We start from the raw sequence: 19,988 nt of genomic DNA on the forward strand, positions 1-19,988 counted from the left end.
GAAGCACACCTGGTATTCTGAGAAATCAGAAACACGTAGACATTATTCTAGATTTGCCTTATCACTTGGAATTTGATACCCACAGCCAGACCCCCCGAGGACTGGCCCTGGCACCAGGTAATGGCCCTCCTGGCCCCAGTGTAAAATCTTTGATAACCGACATGATGGCAGACACCATTAGCTCCCCTTAAGCAGGGCCACATCGCCCTGCAGGGGATGCCAGGAAAGAAAAAAAAAAAAAAAAAAAAAAAAAAAAATCTGGTTTCACATCATATTTCTATTGGCAGTAGGGAAGTATTTTACAAGGAAAATATAAACACTGTCGAAGTTAGCATAAAATAACTGGCACTTGTTTCACATTTTTGGAGTTGGGGTTGGTTTGTCTCAGTTTACCTCCAGCACCGCTGCTGAGCGCCTCCCTCCAGCCTCACTGAGCACTTGCAGGAGGCTGAAAGAGGAGAAATGGGGAAGGACCCAGGTTAACTCCCGTCCTGTGCGAAGCAAACGCCGCCAAGCCCCAGCCCGGGAGCGGCGGCACGCGTGGGCACGGCCGGGACCCGCGGCTCCCTCCACCGCCACCCAACCTCGGCGGCTCCTGGACACGACGCCCGGATCAGAGAGGGAGCAGCAGCCAAAGCTCCCGCAGCCAGCAGAGTCTCCCCGTTATCTGAAGCAGGCAAAGCCCCCGCGTCTTCACTCTCCCTCGCTAACCTCTGCTGGAGCCATTTCTCATGCAAAGAGATTATACAAATGACTGGTTAGATCAATTCGGGGAAATTACCATTCGTTTCTGTAGAGTTCTCTTCTATTTCCTCCAAGACACAATTTCAGCGCAGATAAAAGTGAGGAATCACTTCCATGGTCTGGGGAATCAGCGCCCTGGTGATGGGCACGTCTGCAGGTGCCCAGAGCAGCCCCGGAGCAGCAAAGCCCCCCTTGGCCCACCTGTCTTCTCCCCACAGCAGGCACTAAAAATTTACAGTGAACCAGTTTAATGTAGAATAATGTGAAACGAAGCCCCTCAGAATATCCCACCTGTGAAGGGTGATTCCATCTCTTTCTCATGTAAGAAGGACCTTAAATAATCTTAGGTCTTACAGGCTTCGCCTGTGGTTTTGAGGAGGAAGAATAGATGTGTAACCTTCATGGATGAGGGGCTGCATATTTATTATCTTGCAACGGAGGAAAGGAAGAGCAGATAGATCTGTTTAGAAGAAGCACGGGAAATGAATCACGGAAGTGGAAGCAGTAACATCGTTATTTGGCACCAGGGAGGGAAAGCCAAGTGCACATGGGAACCCCCCAGCTCAAACACTTCTGAGTTTGTGCAAAGTACGAGTCTTCTGGGAGAACCCCCCCTCTGCCCCCACCCAGCGGGCCAGGGCAAGGAGCCCAGCCCAGTCCCACCACATTTGCACTTCCAGACTGGGCTCCAGCAACACAGAAATGATCTCACAAGGTCCTGCCAGCCCCGTTCACCCAGACTGGGTGCTGGGAACAAGGACATCCTGACGGCTCATCCCACCCCGGAGCTCCGCAGCTCCAAGCGCCTCCATTTCTCACCGCGGCATCGCCGGTCCAGGCACCTCGTGAGTCTTTTCGGACACGGCACTACCCACCAGCCTGCCAGGCTGCAGAGCTTTAGGGCACTGGTAAAGTGAAGCCTAAATACCTATTTCATCCAGCTTCTCACCCCCTTGCTGAGACAGGGCATCCCCACTTTTCCCTGGACTTGACAGCCAGCCTGAGAGTTCCTTGTCTTGCCAAGGGGCTGCTGCTGAAACTCTCCAGCCAGAGCCCCAGCCCCCCCGGCCCGGAGCACCCCCAGCTACAGGGGAGGGTGCTGGGATGCAGGGGGGAAGAGCCGTGGCAGCACAAGCCACCCCCTCCTCAGCCTGTGGTCACCACAGGTCCCCGATGGTGACAAGCGATGGGTTACTGGGGATTTCATCGGGCAGCTGGAGAAGGAGCTGCCCCCACACGTTTAACTCTCCTCTTCACATGACACCAGCAGAGAACGTGGGGAGGCCGGCAGAGACCGAGCGCTGACAGCAAATGAACCCCCTGGAGCCAACACCTACAGAAACACAGCTCGGGTTCAAATAAGGGGGTTTTCATGGAACAGCCTAACAACCGTTTAGGAGCTACACATCTGAGCTAGGGAGTGCTCTGTTTGCAAATACAGGCCTCATATCTCACAATTAAAAGGTTTAACGATAGTATCTTCACTGCAGAGGAAGGACAGTGAGGAGGAATTGGTGACAATCGAAATATGTGGTGGAGGAGAAAATGAATTGGGAAGCTGGTAGTAGCACCCCCTGCACACCTGCCAAAAATCAGTAGTCTCTGGCCTATAAGATTCATATTGAACTCTGGATTTATTTCATTTTTCCCCTTCTCTAGAGAATCTGTGAAATATCCAGTTTCAATGGAGCTTGTGCCCTTCGGCATAAACTTCCCCCAAGTTTTAGTTCAGCTCCCATGCCTCCCAACCTCTCCTACAGGAACAGAGAAGTGGAAGAGAAAGAAAAAGCACTAATAAATCGTAAGTTAAAAATCAAATCTCGAATTCTACTGGAATTTGCTCAAAAGGAAAGGGAATCAATTGCAGCCTGTTCTCAGTTCTTTAAGGCAGCCTTATATCGTTTCTAACGAAACAAAAATCAATAAGAAATGCTTCTTATGGTTCATTTTTTAAAGCTCGATACCAGCTATGCAATTTGGTTGACAATTATGAATGATCTGTTATGTCATCCAGCCCTTTTTCTGCTGCCCAGCTTGCTAAAGCCTGCAATCATGTATTATTGCTTGCAGGTACATCTTTAAATATTGGTTTGCTTTCCACTTTTCTATAATGATCATTCAAAAATAAACTGAATTTGCTGATCAATTCCATTGACTTGAAAGCAACAGTTATTAATGCCTTCAGTTTGTTGCTGGCTTCTAAACTTTTCTGATCCATTAGTTATAAGCCCCCATTGATTGAAAACACACATCCTCACAGCATTGTTTTTTCAAGAAAAAAAACCAAAGAGCTTTTTACAGTCACTCTTCCCCAGGAGGCACAGCGTGGTTTTTAAAACCAGCACGAGATGATAATGTAATTTCACCACAATAACTTCCTTTGTGAGTAAAAGTGACAAAGCTGTTTTTGAAGTGCTTCATTAAAGATGACTTCATTTTATTTCCAAATCATGCACTCTTCTCTTTCCCCTCCCGCTTGTGCTTCCCTAGATCTGTCGCTCCGACCCTCACGACGTGCGTCCTACCCAGCTGTGGGGCTTCTCTCGGCTCCTCTCTGCAGGGCTCCCACAACAGCCAGAGGTTTCCCTGCCCGGGTCCCAGCGAGGCTTCCCGGGTGCTGGGCGAGCACGAGCAGCAGATTTTCTTTCCTGCCGCGGAAAGCAAGTCGGGCTTTACCAGACCCCGCTTTGGGCCTTGTCCCACCAGCCGGGGCCGTGCACTCAAACTGCCCTCAACACTGTGAATTAGGGGCTCCCCCCGGCAGCGAGGCAGCCCGGGGGGGGTCAGCCTGGGGACACGAGGTTTGGAGCGAGCGCAGTTCCTCGCCTCGCGCGGGGAGCCCGGCCGTGGCGTCTCCAGAGCCAGCCCAACCACGCCAGCAGCTCCGCATCTTGTACTGAGGGTTTGTTCTGAAAATGCATCGTGATCATATTCACTTTCAAATATAGACACGGCTTTGTTAAAAAAATATTAGGTTTGTTTTCCCCCAACACCAACATCTTCCATCCTCCAACCCATCTCAGACAATCCTTCCGGATCAAAAGGAAAGCTGGAATATATTCATTTTGGCACAACATACAACCAAATGCTACATGTCCCCACTGAAAATCCTCAGTGAGCACAGTCCTGGTCCTGTCCCTGGTCAGACAGATTTGCCTCTATCAGATGAGGGGGGTGAGAGAGGAAACCTCCTCCTCTTCTTCGTTCAGAGGACAGCGTGAATTAGATGCCCATCCCTGTTAAAGATGCTTTTCCTGTGAATAATTTTCAGAGTGCAGAGGTTGTGCCTTGTCCTTGTTTTACCAGGTGGAAAAGAGAAAAATTCTTGATCTGAATGAGAGAGGAAGAACAGAGGCCCTGGGGCTGCCTGCAGGCACACCCCGCACTGCGGGAAACAAAGTCCACAAGAAACACCAGATAAAGCAGGAGATTACTTCAGGTTACAGGAAGCACAAAAGGTGCCTCACTGAAGCAGGACACAGAAAATCACGAGTGCAGAGAGGGAGGGCAGGGACACTGCGTTAAGAGGCCTCCTGCCAGCGGTCCGGGGACAGGGCCTGCCCTGAACCCAGCCGACCCTCCGCGTCGTGAGGCAGCGCCGGCACACAGCGAGCGGCCTGGCCGGCCATGGCCTGGGGGCTGCGGCCTGTCCTGCCCAGCACCCTGCCCAGCACCCTGTGCCCTGTCCTACCCAGCACCCTGCGGCCTGTCCTGCCCAGCGCCCCGCGGCCCGTTGGAGGAGATGAGCCCTTCGGGAAAGCAAGCCAACCCTTCTTGGGGAAAGGAAATGAGTGCCTCAGTATTTTTCCTTATTAATGGCTTGTGATCTGGAGCATGTGATGTGTGCACTCGATGGTGGATGGGAGGAGGAATGAGAGAGAAATTCCCCCCAGCCATTTCTGCTCACTCTCCTTCTCACTTTTGGAGCATCCTTGGGGACTGCCCTTCTCACGGCAGAGCACGGTTTGGAGGTGAAAGAGGGTGGCACATTCTGGAGGAGGTTATTTACAAGTGCTCTTTCCTAGAGATCAAAGTGTTGAGCCTGGTGAAGAACGATTTCAATTTTGCCTTTAAAACTTGGATCAAACAATGCTGACAATGCAAGCCTCCCTGCCATCCAGAGATTAAACTTGTTCTGCTGTTTTTAACAGCGGCCCGAGTGCACTGCTTGCCAGCGGGCTCTTGGCACCACGCTCTTTGTCTTTTAGCAGGTTCTGAGAGCACAGTGCAGAAATAACCCATTTGCATCCACATATTGCTCAGGATGCTTCAGTGCTGCGTCGGACCCGGGAGCGCCCCGCAGGACAGAACTGAAAAAGCATTTGGAAAACTGGGAAAACTGAGTGCAAAGAGAAGGCAAAACTACGGTAGTCAAACAAAGTGGATTTAATTCTGGGTTACTACAGGCTCTTCTCATGACCTTGAACAATTCACAGTGATTGAGGGCATGATGGCAGCGTGAGGACACAAGTGTCCTGTGCAGTGTTTGAGTTTATAAGAGGTCTATATTCAAACATCCAAAGCAATTTATAGCAAGAGGTACCCTTGGCATACAGCATCTCCTGGGAAATGACTGTCGAGCTGAGGTTGATCACCCTTGACTTCACCTAGAGCTGTTTACTCCCTGAGCCAGCAATTAATCCCACTGTCTCCCCACCCCTAAGACTTGGCTGTTAAAAGCACACACCCAGTAAAGGCAGTGAGTTGCTGCTGAGGTGAACCACATCTCTTATCTAGTGGTAGCTACACCCCGCTCTGTAAGGTCCATTTCCCAGCCCTGTAATGCAGTAAACCAGTAGATGTAACGCAAGAAACCAGTAAAAATCCCAGGGATCTGATGCTTTAGTAATCACAGAACCCACTTGTGCCAGGTTTTGCAAGGCCTCTCTAACATACATATAGTTCATTGCCCAGGGAGGAGCAGCTCACAACTCCAGCCTATTGTTAAGCACTTTAGCTGCAGAGCCAGGGCACCCGAACGCAACCCGAGTTCACCAAAGCCTTTTTGTTTGGAACAGTGAACGCGCTCCCGCTGTCACCCCGTGCCTGAAGGACGGCTCGTAATCCCCTGCTAGGATCACACTGGGGTATTTTTGTTTCGCTATGGAAGTGATAAAAGCAGTGGGTCACGCTTTGGTGCAAGTTAAGGAGCAAGCAAGCAGCATCTATGGCCACTTTGCTAAATGCAGACGAGACCCTTCAGCCACAGAAGCAGCACAGCAGCTTGCTCTCCAGGGAGTACTTCCCAAAGCCTTCAATGGCTTATTAGTTACCTTCAGCTAACTACTAAATCGCAGCAAATAGGATGGGAGGCATTTTGGCTTTTTCCAGAAAAGCACAATTTCTAAAATATTTACTTTACTCGTAAAGGGCGAGTCTTTCCCAAGGAACTCCAGAGCATTTGTTTCCCAAGCCTGTCCCCACTGCAGACCACAGCCAACGTGACACCGCACTGTGCTTCTGCCTAGAGGAGAACGCCCTTCACCCCGATTTGAAAGCCCAGCACTAAAAGGCAGTCTACTAGAAGAGTCCTCAGTCCAAGCTCAAGTCGTGAAGCAGATTTAGGTATCCATCGTCTTGCACGTGGCTATAAGCTCCTCCGGCAGCGCGCAGGCTGCTCGAGCACTGGTACTGCTCGTTACCGCAGCACAAATAACAAGTGACCATGGACAAGCAAAGCTCCAACTTCTCCCTTTAATCCTTGATGCCTACAGCATTTCTCTCCTTCACCCAGGAGCTCTGAGCCCAAACTCAGCACCTATTTTATGGGGCGCTCCCCTCCCAGCTGGAAGGGCTGAGGGGGAGCGGGCGCAGCTGAGTGAGCTCCCCGGGGTCACCTCTCCCGCCGCCGGCTCTCGCTGCAGCCACGGCTCATGCTCCTTCCCGAGTCGCTTTTCATCGCCTTTACGGACTTACTGGGTGTGCTGCTCTCTCTTTGCTTGCTCTTCATTTAGCCTCTGAATTGTAAAGCGTTATTAAACTTGTCCTTAGCCACTTCAGAGCGGCAGACAAGGCTGCCACGCTTCGCCAGCAGTTGATTTATTAGTCAGTTCTGCAGGACTTTAATCTACTTGGAGGATTTTTTCTTTTTTTCCAATTCATACATGGGTATCTTTATATTTAATCTCTAGTCAAACTACTCCTTACTTGATCTCTAAACTGTTAACATGAGGGTATGTAATTGCATCTCTCCAGGGCCACATCCTCCAGCAGCAAGCATCTGAGCCCAGCGGGCGCTGGGAGGGCAGAGCCGGAACCTCCCGCTCTCGCCCGCTTTCAGGCTGTATCTCGCCAAAATATGCGAAAGTGTCATGAGAGAATGGTGATTGCTGTCTGGGAAAGATAGAGATTCACTTCCGATCAAAACAAAGGCACTTGACTCCCCTGTTCCCTAAGGTCCGACGTGCAGACAAGCACTAACTGACTGATTTCGTGTGATTTTGGCCATCATTTATTAAGAGCAGCCACACAGGACAGCAGAGTCAGCCTCCCCACGCCTCGGGACAAAGCTGGCATCACCACAGCCAGAGCCTTATATGCACTGAAGTGCCTCGGGGATAAAGAAACACAGTAGGATTTTGGCCAAATAAAAATTATACAGAATGAATAATTTTGGCAAGACCTTGCTCTCCCTTCCCCCAGTAAATGCTTATAAAACAAAAATACAGTAATGCAAAATTATTTACTTTTTGCTTTTATAGCTTTAAAAAAGCCAACACAAAAGACTTCTCTATATACAAACACTTTAATATTTACTGGTCACAGTTCTGGTTTTTTCCTTTACATTTGAAAAAAGCTAAAGCTTCCCATAGAAAATTATGGAAATAAACTATAAAGAGAGGCTCATTATTTTTCCTAGGGTTTTTTCACATCAGGTTTCAATATGCAAGTCACGTTCCCACAATGAAGTGGAAGGCTGTGCAGAGCAGATACAATCTAGTGAAGATTTTGCGTACACTGTCTAAAATAAAGCTGCATCAGCTCTGTTTCACTTGTACTAAGACCTGCTTAAAAATATTATTCTTCTATCTCATCCCCAAACAGAAATGATACATAGAAATAGTAGCAGTGCAATTTAAACTGGGTATTTCAGATTCCAGTTCAGTTATTCTTGTGGCTCTAAGCCCTGTACGAGGCACCTCCTCAGCCGCTGCCGGGTGTCGGAGCAAGGGACCAGGTGTCCCCAGACAAACAAAAATTCACAGGTGGGTTCGTAACCTCCTCCCTCCCCACCCGCACGTGGGAGCCCTCCTGGCTGAACCGGGGGCAAACCCCAAACCAGCAAGTGGTCGCCCACAAGACGCCGCAGGCTGGTCCCTCTCTGCTGCGCCAGACAGGACACACACGAGAACTACTGGTAAACAAAGGAGATTAATTTTATATTCTTTCCAGGTGCAAGAAAAACTTGGAGATAAAACATTAATGAACTCGGAGAGTCAAGTGCCTTGTGTTTGGTTTGTGCCGATGGACCAGAGGGGAGAGCAGCTGGAAGACCACCCGGCTCCAGGTCTCTTGCTGCTTTTGTTCCCAGCTGTATCTTTCTCATCCCTCCAGCTCTTAGAGCAGAAGCACAACCAAGTTATCTGGAAACCCTGGGTGAATTTTGAGCCCTGCACCTGCTGTGTGGACAACAGAAGCCTCTGAAAATGGTTTACAAAAAACCAGACACGCTCAGCACAGCCCGAGGCACGTCAGCTTTCGACTTCTCTTCCACAGTGAAGTCAGCAGTTGGTGAAGTCGCTCGGTGGCACCGGCCGCTGCCGGAGGAGAGGTGGGGTCCTGGCAGCACCAGCCAGACACCGGCACGGCCACTGCCAGCAGCGTGTCCCTCGCCACTCACTGGGGCCACTGGGAGGAACTGGGAAAACCTGAGAGCATCTAACAAGTTACAATTCAAACCCCATTTTGTTTTCTGTCTTTTAATGTTCGTTTTCTCTGTTTTCTTAACACCTTTAAAATACCAAATAAACATCAGATTTAAAAAAAGATAATAAAAAGCAGCTTTTCTCTCTTGCTGTGAATAGGACTGCAACGTACGCGGGAAGCCTCCCACACTCGCCTTTCGATCCACAAATACGACGTGCTGCACAGCCCCCTTCAACAGGGGAAAACACGAAGCTGTTCATTGCTTGCTAAGCTGAAAAGCGCCAAAATTAACCTCGTGCCCAAGCACCGACAGCCATGAATAACAAGTATTTTACTGGCGCAACGGTCTGGTTTAGCACCGGTTTTAAAAGGAGGCTCACAGCAGCTTAAAGCAAGGCCGCTGGACCTCTGTGCTCGGCGCAGGCAGGTCCCCTCACACCCCGCGGTCCGAGCGCTGCCGGCAGCAGCCGATGGAGGTTTTTCCCTCTCCCATCGCCTGTGTCCGTGCAGATGCATTTGGAGACGGGCGGCATGGGTTTTGACCTGAACACCGTTTGGTCACAGGCAGAAGCTCTGGAGACCCGGGCAGGAATATCTGTGAGTGGTTTCTCCCCCTCTGCACTGACACCTGCGCCACTGCCCACCCCCAGCCTCTGCCGAGCCCCCCAGCCCCGCGCGGGCACGGGGCTGGCCAGAGCCCACAGCAGCAGGAGGTGGGTACGGCCAGGACCACGCGTGGGCTCATGAATTGTTAATTCATTATCCAGGCAGGAGAGTGGGAAAAGCGTGTTTTGCAAATGTTACAAAACCTTGAGGTTTAAGCTGAGATCGCATGGAAGTGTTGGGGGGGGGGGGCCCAAGTAACAACACAGTTCAGAGGTGCAGGGGGCAGATAAATACAAGGATGATCCCAATGCCCAGGTCTCCTCGGAGCATGAGGTGGCACCTCCTGCTTCCCCCACCCGCTCCTCTCTGCTCTCGTACGCCCCTTCCCAACGGTGAGAGCACGCAGTAGCTCAGGGCCAGGACATTTTCCCCCACCACAGGCACATACTTTTTGCCTCCACACATTTAACACGCCTCAATCTTTGACCACATCTTGCCCATAGCCAGTGCCCGCTGCTGTTTTCTCCTGGACACCCCGTGCCCTTCCCGAGGCAGGAACCTCCTTATCCCCGATGCAGCAGGTCTCCCACTGACGAGCGATGCCTCATCGTGCCTTGCTTTGTTCTGAATAGGTATGGCCAGATCCAGCCACAGCTTCCCCACCCAACATTTAAACTTTCTCTGAATGTGCTGGAACAACCGAGAAATTTGCTGTGAATTGGAAACAGGCCTGAGTTTGCAAGGGGATTGGGAAAAAAGACTGGCTGCAGCTGGCCAAATTAATTCCCAGCATAATTCCACTGAAGTCCGATTTTAACAGGCATTCGAAATAACGTGCTCTTTTCTTGCCCTTTGCATGGGTAGAGAAAAAGAAAGGTATTAACAACTCATTCCAAATCTTTGCATGGGTAATTAGACATGTGGGTAGTAAAGTGCCCTGTGCACTCGTGGGCTGGCAGGTGACCAACCTTCTGCTCAGCCAGTTGGTACACTTGTACAGGAGCAGAAAGGAGGTACCCTTCCTGGGTTTTGTACAATGGGCCACACTTTGAAGCTGACAGGTTGAAAATAAATCACATGAAAATTTATCAGAAAGCCAAGGAACATACCAAATTTTTTGTAAACTGGTTCCATGTAAAGATAATTGCAAGCAGAGTCTAATTCTGCAGTCTCTAATTTTCTTGTCTGACTAAGCAGGCATAATTTACACCCATCAGTTGCAAATGGCTTCTCCCACCAATCCTAAAGATAGAGGGCTTTTTTTTTTTTTAAAGAAAAAAAAATATTTCCTACCTCTGCAGAAAGCGGATGAAAAACACATGCAAAGGCTGTCTGACACAAATATGTATTTCCACTCAGCCTAGTTCAAAAGATTGTACTGCAGCTCAGAAAGGGAGCACTTGGCGGAGCTGACTGGCCAAAACAGCTTCTCCTGTCAGGGCACGAACATGTGGTGTGATAAAGATAATAATTTAAACCGGTCTTACTTACTCATTTGTTCCCTGTTGCCCTTTTCAGCCTATACGACATCTTACAATTGTACAAACCCGCCTGCTCGTCGCGTTCTCCCCAGTTTCTGCTGCCTCGGTGCCTCTGCGGGCGGGGGGAAGCGCAGCACCTGCTCTCCCAGGGCGAGCACCAGCCCATCTCCGGGTTCAAACCCAAGACAGTCTCCAAGGAAGCGGCCGATGGGATCGGAGGAGGCCCTGCCAGGGTCCCGCTGCCAGGGCTCCACGTGATGCGGCACGGATGCGGCCACCCTGGCATCAGAGCCAAGGTGGCTAAACCCACCTCCCACCACCACCGGAGGGTCCCGCACTCCTCCCGGGCGAGCGCAGCCCGAGCTCCGAGGGACAGATACCCCGTCCGACAGCGGCTGGGCGCTGCCGCCAGTGCCAGGACCCGGCTGGATTCCTGCCAGGCAGGTGACACCGCTGAGAGCCGGGAGGGGACCCTCACACAAGGCAAACTGTGGCATAACTGATTAAAAATAAAACAAGATTCCCCCTTGCTATTTTCTCATTCGAAGAGCCTTCATTAGCCTGCAGCTCCAGGCAGGAACGTCTGGTGAACTTCTCCAGTGGCTGCTGTTTCATAAGGGCTGTGCTGGGGCTGGGGACCCCGTCTCACCCCCAAGGCCTGCCCCAGCTGGAAAGGGGGTGGTGGGAGGAATTGGTGATGCAAATACCACCCGGGTGAAGGAAGAGCCTGTTCCCATCTCCTGCCGGCCAGGGGACATTGGGGACAAAACCTCCTGCCAGCAGAGACCGGCGGGCAGCAGGGAGCAGCGCGAGGAGGGGGCTGCAGAGAGGCGGGCGATGCCAACTGCTCCACAGGCAGGAGCGGAGGAGCCTTTTGATCCGTTGAGACACTCGGGCCCCACACGCGGCTCGGATCAGAGTTCTCCTGTAGCACCGGCCCCTGCAAACACCCCTGCACAGGAACAGGAGAGCAGCAGTTGGTACCGACTCCCTTCTTGCTTTCGCAGTTTCTGCAGAGCGTTTCTGCTCTCTGGTTTGACAGGAGCTCGCATTCTCCCAGTGCATTCGCCTGACTTTCACGATAATATATTCAGCAGAACTGGATTCATTTCAAACCAGCTATTACACCACAGTATGTTCCAACACAAATATATGCAGTGTAGTGCAGCAACAATTCTTCTAGGAGTATTACTCTGTAACACAGATTGCAGGAAAAACACATTTCCTTCCCTGCCCGATGCCCGCCCGGGCCCGGACACACGGAGCAGAGCGCGCCGCAGAACGCGCTGCCCTGGCAGGCTGTGCGCGACGTTATTCAGAGAGAATAAACCTGGTAAGAATTTAAGAAGCAGGAACTCTCCAGACGTTCAAATCACCCCACAGTGGGGGTGCCAGAACCGCCCGGTGACTCCGTCCCCCCCGAGCATCCTCTGCTTGAGCTGTGGGCGAAGCCCGGGGAAGCACAACGCCCTTCCCACTACAGATGAGATGCCGAGTAGGAAGTGGAAATTTTTCCTCTCCCCCCCCAGAAGCAAAATCTAACAGAAAATTACAATAAGTTTGAGGGGACAAACGCGGTTTCTTGCTGTTTGCTTCTGCAAGAGCTCCCAGAGCGTGGGTGGCACCGGCACCTCATCCCGCTGCGAGGCGTCAGCGCCCGCCACACGCCCGAGGCGCCGAGCGGCCCCGCGAGCTCTGGGGCAAAGTCGGCCTCTGCCGGGGCATTGCCCTGCCCGTGCCCGGCCTCACGCAGCCCTCGGCCTGCTCTGACAGCTCCCGCGTGACTATTGCCGAAGGAATCCTTGCTAAAGTATCTAAAGTTGCTGTTTAAAAAAAGGAAAAGCTACTGTGGCATATGCAGAGCTGCAGGAGGAGTCGGAATTAAAACCAGAGCGTTGAAAGAAGAGAAGGGAGAAGACGCGAGCGCGTGATCAGACAGGGGAGGAAAGAAAGGAGGGATTCTTCATAATGGGTGAACCCGTGAACCGCAGGCTTAAATTTAATTTAGCAACCCATCAATCAAGCTGCTGGGTGTCAGAGCTAAGGGCTACCCGGGACGGTTTCAGTAGAGGGCACTCAAGTCCCAGAAATCTGCATTTGCCAGCCCCGGTGTGTTTACTCCGGTGTTTTAGGAGAGGACTTCAGCACATGAATCTCGGTAATGGGAGCACTGGGCCTCATAACTCACGTTGATTGTAGTTATATTACACCTGATGCATATAATTCTAAACAAAATGCATGTGGATGTGGCTAATTCAAATGAACCAGTTTAGATGCCATTAAAAAAAAAATAAAGAGAAGCCTCTTTTTCTTCGTTAATATGGAAAAATGCCATAGCTATAGAAATGCTTATGTCTCTTTCTGCAAGGTTCGTACTTCTGCTGCTGCTCTGAGGCATGAATCTTATTTGAAAAGGTCCTTTGTCAATCAGCATTTTTCCCTAGATATTAATAATTTCAACATTTTTTCCACTTTCGCAAGCAGTTCCTTTTCATACTCTTACGTCCATAGTCTTCAGAACATCCATAAATCTACAGCTTTATTTGCAGGCAAGAGAACTGAGATTTTTACATATATAAAAACCCCATAAAACGCACACAATTATCTGAGTCCTACCTGTGTAATAAATGGAGCTCTAAATACCACGTGTACCCACTGTAACAAGGCAGCATGAAAATCTAACGCATCCAAATACCCTTGTAACAAGCTAGGAATAACCAAACAACTTCTTCTAAACGGTACACTATGTTCATAAGTTATAAATACAGCAGAGAATTTGCACTAATTGATATAAATGAAATGATGAATTACCACATTAAAGCTATTTTCACAGCAGTTGTGAACCGGGCAAATATATTTTTAGCATCACTGTAACAAATCGTAGCAGAACGCCAAAGCCCTTGTGCTACCTCTGACTGTCCTTCAGCAAGGCACCAGCCCCAGCCCCCCCCGTGAGATCCTCCCTTACCCCAGAACAAACCCCCCGACCACGGGCCGAGCCCAGGCCAACACCAGCCGGGCGGTTCAGCCTCGTGCCTCCCCCAGTCCCACACCCCCCCCCAGCACGGGACGGGGCCACACTTACCCCCAGGGCAGCACCGAGACGGGGCTCTGGTCCTGCGAGGGGCTCTGGCAGCCCCACAGCCCCCTTCCCCTCCCTTCAGCCACTCTGTCGTTGCTGTAATTCTGCGCTAACGAGTGGCTCCACCACAGCTGCTGGAGTTTGGCCTAATGGCTAAAGGGCTCTGCCCGCAGGTGGGGGCACCGGGCAGAGCATCCACAGGTGACGTATGAAGCCAAAGAGTCTTCGTGGGGGTAAAAAAAACAACTAAGGCAACTGTGGTGCAACATCTAAGAGTAGCTTCAAAAACATCCTCTTTTTAACCAGAGGCAGAGCAGCCCTGGGATCCCCTCGGAGGGCAGCTGGGGGGGGGGGTGGGCGGCGCACAGCCAAGCCCCAGGCCCGGCGGGGGAACTCGGGGGTCCGGAGGAAGGGAAGGGCAGCTGTGACCTGCTGCTCTGCTCGGAGCGCTTCAGGAAGGAAAGGCCACGCAAACGTCCAGCAAGGAGACTGCAGCTGTGGAGCCCCTCTGCCCGGGCACGTCTGGTTCGGTTTGTTATCTAACTTGTGATAAGCGATTGCCCCTTCCCGCCTCTCTGAGCCGCACAGACTTCCTCCTCTGGCCCACGTCCATGGCAAGGACTATTCGTGACCTCCATACACCCATCAGATACTAATCAAATCAGATAAGAAGAAATAAACTATTTGTGCTGGTACTGCAGTAGGATCCAGAGGCTGAAGCAAAGGTTAGAGTCTTATTAGTGCCTGGTGCCAGCAAAAAGGCAAGAAACAGCATCTTGACACTAACGAACTAACAGAATACATCATCCTAGCCACATTTTAATTTAAACAGTCCACAAAAATCTGAACCTCTTGTTCCAAATTACTGGAAATGAAACCTCTATGTGCTGGAGTCTGCAAAGAACAGCTACAGATGGAACAACCCTCTCCCTCCCAATAGGTTTGTGGGGCTTTTTTATCTCCAGGTGCAAAGACTCACCACGTTGTGACATTTAATTTTATAACAAGTTCACAGAAACAGCTGTCCTTCATTTAAGCAATAAGTAAAGAAAATTTCTTCCATGCCCTTTTGCTAAATCTTATCCTTTTTGGTGTCATGAGGGATAAAAATATCCTGAACATGAGACAGCCTTTTCTATAACTGTCTTTGACACTGGTAAGAAGATTTCCTGCTGGAAGCTGGAGCCTCAGCCTGCCCACAATAAACACTAACAACGGATCTCCGAGACTGAACTTCTGCACAGTGCTTTGGAGGTGCTGAGCGGTGCCTTTGCCTCTCTGCCTTGACTCTGAGGAGTCAGAAAGCCTCCTCCACCATGTCACAACACCGAGACCCCAGGCTGTGCTCAGGGGTACCTTCCCATCACCCCAAAAGGAGCCCGACCCGGACCAGGCTCCAGGGAGGCACCGCTGCGGGCAGCCACAGCATCTCCCGGAGGGGCTGGTCCTGCCACGGGCGTGCAGATCCCCCCATGCCTCTGCCAGCTTCGCCTTGAGGTTCCCAGACGGTGACGGCTCCCAGATGCCCCCGCCACCCCCCCGCTGCTCCTGCTGGGCAGCAACAGCCAGAGACTGGACACCCCCGTGATGGGCGCACAGGGGGTCCCCTGGCACCTCTCCCTCCCCGCCTGCTCCCAGACGCTTCACCCGGGAGCTTTGCTGTGGGTTTTAGGCTGGTCACGGTTTGGGTCTGTCCCCCGGGCCGGGTCACACGGGGCTGGCGGAGGCTGAGCTCCTGGCAGCGCAGCGCAGGCCCAGCCCGCTGCTGGGAGGGCGACGGCCGGGGAAAATTAAAAAGATGAACAGATACGGAGTAATAGTATGTTTGTAAGAAAATTAAAGATTTGCTCTTCAGATGTTCCAGGCGATGTAGTTAGCAGACAGCTGGCAAATGGGAGCGATTGGAAATGATGGAATAGATCAAATTATTTAAATGAGAAAAAATAAATTCGCCCCAGCCTAGCCCAGCAAGTTGACAAAGCTGCCTACTTATCTGCCGCGTGTGCGGCCCTTTGTCTCTGTCACCGAGGTCATTAAACTCTCGGCGGTGGAGCCCGGGCTGGGCGCCCGCCCGCGGGTACGGTCCCGACACCCCGGTACCCCGTACCCCGGTACCCGGCCCCGGTACCTCGGTACCCGGCGGCGGGGCCGTCGGGGACACTGGGGACAGCGGGACCCCCGGGGACACAAGGGACAGCGGGGTGTCCGGGGACAGCGGGACCCCCGGGAGCTCGGAGGACACCGGGGTGTGCGGGACGGGGCTGCCGTCGGGGGCAGAGGGACGCCGGGACCCCCGGGGCTGCTGGGCCCCCCCCTCCCCCGGTGCCGCCGGTGCCCCGCGGTCCCCGCCGAGGGTCCCCGGCCGCCTCCTGCCCGCGCCCCGGAGGGGCGGGCGGGGAGCAGCGGGTCGGGGTCGGTGCGTGTCGGTGCCGGGGGGGGTTGGGGGGGTTGGGGGGCGGTGTGCGTGTCGGGGGGGTGGGGGTGTGCGTGTGCCCACGCTCCACTCCGGGGCTTGGCGCGAGCCGCGCGCATCAGCGGTAGGAGGGGACAGAACCGCTCCCGCGGGCGCACCGGCAGCCCCGGCTCCGCAGGTGCCTCCCGACCGGCACCGGCACCGCACGGCCCGGCCCGGGGCGGCTCGGAGCGGCTCGGCACGGAGCGGAACGGCACGGAGCGGCTCGGCTCGGCACGGAACGGCTGGGCTGGGCTGGGCTCGGCTAGGCTCGGCTCGGCGCGGCGCGGTTTGCCGCGGGACGGCCCGGCGCGGCCGCACTAAGATGTGCCATGAGCGGTCCGGCCTCGGCGCCGACCGGCCGCTCCGCCTGAGCCGCGGGCAGCAGCCGCCCGCCCCCCCGCTGCCCCTGGGGCCGTAGGGCCGCGCCGGCCCGCGCCCTCCCCAACGATGCCCCATCTCTGGCCGGCGCTCCGCGGCGTGCTCTGGGAATACTGGGCAGCGCTCCTGGTCGGCGGCCTCTGGGGCCAGAGCTCGCACGGGATGCCGCATGTCATCCGGATCGGTAAGGCCGCCTCTCCCCGCGGGGCCGGGGCCGGGGGGGCGCCGGGCGGGACGCGGAGCGGAGCGGGGCTTGTCCCGGCACCGAGCGGTGCCGCGGCCGGAGCGAGCGGCAGCCCCGGGCTGGGGGCTGGGGGGGTGCTGGGCACCGTGCGGAGAGGGGTCGGGGTGCTGAGCACCCGGAGAGAGGTGCTGAGCCTTTGCAGAGAGATGCTGAGCCCTTGGAGAGGGGTGTTGAGCCCCCGGAGAGCGGTGCTGAGACCTTGGATGAAGGTGCTGAGCCCGCAGAGAAGGGTGCTGAGCCCTTGGATGGAGGTGCTGAGCCCCCAGAGAGCGGTGAGCCCCCGGAGAGGGGTGCTGAGCCCTTGCAGAAGGGTACTGAGCCTGCTACGGGGAGGGCAGCGGTGCCCGGTGCTCGGGGGGTGCTGAGCTCGCTGCAGTGGGGGTGCTGTGCGGAGGTGCTGTGACCCAGGGCCGGGGGTGCCCAGCACAAGGGACTGGCAGCCCGGGGGGGCCCGTGGACCCTGGCCCTGCTGCCCGTGGGCTGGCTCCGCCGTGCTGAGGGCCAGGCGTGTTTCATTAAACTGCTGAGGTTCTGGGGAAAATTAATTTTTAATAGTGTTACATAAAGTAATTGCACAGATAGCAGCTTGGGAAAGAGTCTACGGTCCTTCTAATTAAAGGAGATACTTGTTTGGAGCGTGGCGTGCGAAGGACGGAGCTGATCTGCCACATCCCGAGTCCTTCGCCACCCCTGCGCCTTCCCGGGGATTTGCTTCTGCCCAGTAAAAATGACCCGGCCGGGTTTTACTTCCAGGGACCAGATCCCGACCCAGAGAAACGAGTGCCAACTGCATCCATCTGCGAGGGCTCTGAAGGGGGGAAAAGGGTCTTATTTATCCCGGTGCAACTGCACCGCAGCAACGCCAGAGCCAGCCAGACACGGGCGGCTGCCGAGGGACAGTCGCCTTCCGAAGGGAACCCTGTCACCTCCAGCGCGGTTTGGGCGACTGCGCGGCCCAGCTCGTCCCTCGCCCAAGGGCGGGTTCCTGCCGGGCGAGCAGCTGCTCTCGCCGGGCTCTGGGAGCCCCACGCCAGGCAGACCTGGTCCTGTGCCTGTCCGAGTGCCAGAAATGTCGGTGGGAAAGGTTAATGGCCCTGCCCCCGGGGCCTGGCCCTGCCGAGCTGCTCGACGCGCTCAGCCGCAGCCGGGAACGGCGGGGGGGGCTCTGCCAGACAGGAGCCCCCTCCCAGGAACGCTGCGGTGGCTTCGCCGGTCCCACCGCGCCAGCGGGGAGCAGGCGTCATCCCGCCTGCCGTGGCAGAGCGCCCCCGGATGCCGCCGGCCTGCCCCCCCCCCGAGCACTGCCGGGGGTCCCGGGGCAGCCGGGCCTGCAGCTCGCCCGGCTTTCGGCTTGGCCAGAGTGGCCAGGGCCGGCGAGTGGCCAGAGCCGGCGAACTGCCAGGCCCGCGCCGCAGAGGGGGCGTGCGGGGGGCTGCGGCCGTGCCAGCGGGGCTGGCAGGGAACGGGCGGAGGTCGCCGAGACCCCTGGGAAGAGCAGCGGGGCTCGTGGGGGACGCTCGGGCCCCGGAGTGTCCCCGTGGCGAGGGTTAGTCTCAAGCCCAGGTGCCCCAGTTGCCCTGAAGATGGATTTTCTAGACGGCTCCATGCAGTTGCGGGGCAGGATGGAGGAGCTGCCAGCCCGGCGCTGCTGCCAGCCCTGCCCCGGAGCCACTCGCCCCGGCTGGAGCTCTGCTCCCCCCTGCCTGCGGCTCCCCGGCTCAGCTCGGGGGCCACCAGGACCCGGGCGAGGGGTCACTCAGCTGGGCTGGGGCAAACACAGCGAGGCCGTGGGCAGGGAGGTAAGCAGGCAGGGAGGTGGGCAGGGAGACAGGCAGGCGGGTGGGCAGGCAGGCGGGCAGGGAGGTGGGCAGGGAGACAGGCAGGGAGGTAAGCAGGCAGCAGGCAGGCAGGGAGGCGGGCAGGGAGACAGGCAGGGAGGTAAGCAGGCAGCAGGCAGGCAGGGAGGTGGGCAGGGAGACAGGCAGGGAGGTAAGCAGGCAGCAGGCAGGCAGGCAGGGCTGCCCACCGTGGGAGCACTGCTCTGCACCGCCTCTGCCAGCACTGCTGTGCCTTCTGCAGGAACAGCCTTGCTTTAATTGCTGAGAAATACCCCAGCACCCAGCACCTCATTTAGCCTTTTTCTTGAGCAGTGAAATAAGAAACTTAAAGATCAGAAAAAGGCTTTAAACGGAGCTGCAGGGAAATCAGTGTTTACCTTCGCTCTCAGCTAAACCTGGCATAATTCTGACCTCTTCTTCAGCCCACTGGAAGATTGCAGCTTTTTCCCCCTGCATTAATTTGTGCAAAGCTGCCCTGGCTTTCAAGTAATTCTTTTAATTATTAGGTTATGCCAAGAAGGGAGAACACTTAAATAAGTATTGGTTTAGAACTGAAAATCAAACCAGAGAGGAAACAGGTAACTTTTCAAAGCTGACTATTAAAATAAATACAGGGAGAGATAGCTAAGAAAGGGAAGGAAAAGCCGAAAGCACACTTTCTCTCATGAGTAAAATATAAATATTTAATCTACACATCTAAACATAATCTATACATATACATGTACAACGAGAATCTGCCTCATTACTGGATTTTTGTTATTAAGTAGGAGTTTGTATCTGAAGCTTATTCAACACCTGTTCAATTATTATGCAATCTGTTAAATATTTGAAAATGCTGTATCAGAGAACACCATCTAGATCCACTGCAAGGTGCTCAATTCATCCCTGAGTTATTCTGGTATAAAGACAGATAACGGTAACGGTGTGAGTGGAGTTACTCCGTGTTTACACCAGTGTGACTGAGAGGCAGGCTGTGATGCTGCCAGCCCCGACTGCGGATGAGATCAGTGAGATTATACCTGTTATTAAGTGCTGCACCGAGCAGCTGAGCGTTTGCAATATCGCGCCCCTCATATAGCGAAAGCAGGGAGTGCAGGATGATCGAGGTACCGCAGATAGCCTATTTATCTAACCTTTCTCTTAGATTAAAAAGCAGTAGTAGCACCCCTTCAAAGTGACAGACAGAGCTTGATGCCATTTTGTAGAGCCCGATGGCACAGGCCCTAGCGAAGCGAGGCGGGATGACTGGGCGCGGTGGCGCGCGGGGAGCCCGGCGTTTCTCCGCAGACCGGTT

The 19,988-nt window shown here is 54.1% G+C and overlaps 1 protein-coding gene across 1 annotated transcript in view; it reads left to right on the forward strand.

Moving 5' to 3' along the window:
• Positions 1–16,671: 16,671 nt before the first annotated feature.
• The window catches only part of GRIK3 (glutamate ionotropic receptor kainate type subunit 3), a 121,932-nt gene continuing 118,615 nt past the window's right edge, over positions 16,672–19,988 (forward strand). Inside the window, exon 1 of the mRNA XM_074850831.1 lies at positions 16,672–16,796. Coding sequence (XP_074706932.1) covers positions 16,682–16,796 — 115 coding nt within the window. The 5' untranslated portion in view covers positions 16,672–16,681. The remainder of the gene's footprint in view (positions 16,797–19,988) is intronic.

Source organism: Strix aluco, chromosome 26 (assembly GCF_031877795.1).
Source record: "Strix aluco isolate bStrAlu1 chromosome 26, bStrAlu1.hap1, whole genome shotgun sequence".
Classification (NCBI taxonomy): domain Eukaryota; kingdom Metazoa; phylum Chordata; class Aves; order Strigiformes; family Strigidae; genus Strix; species Strix aluco.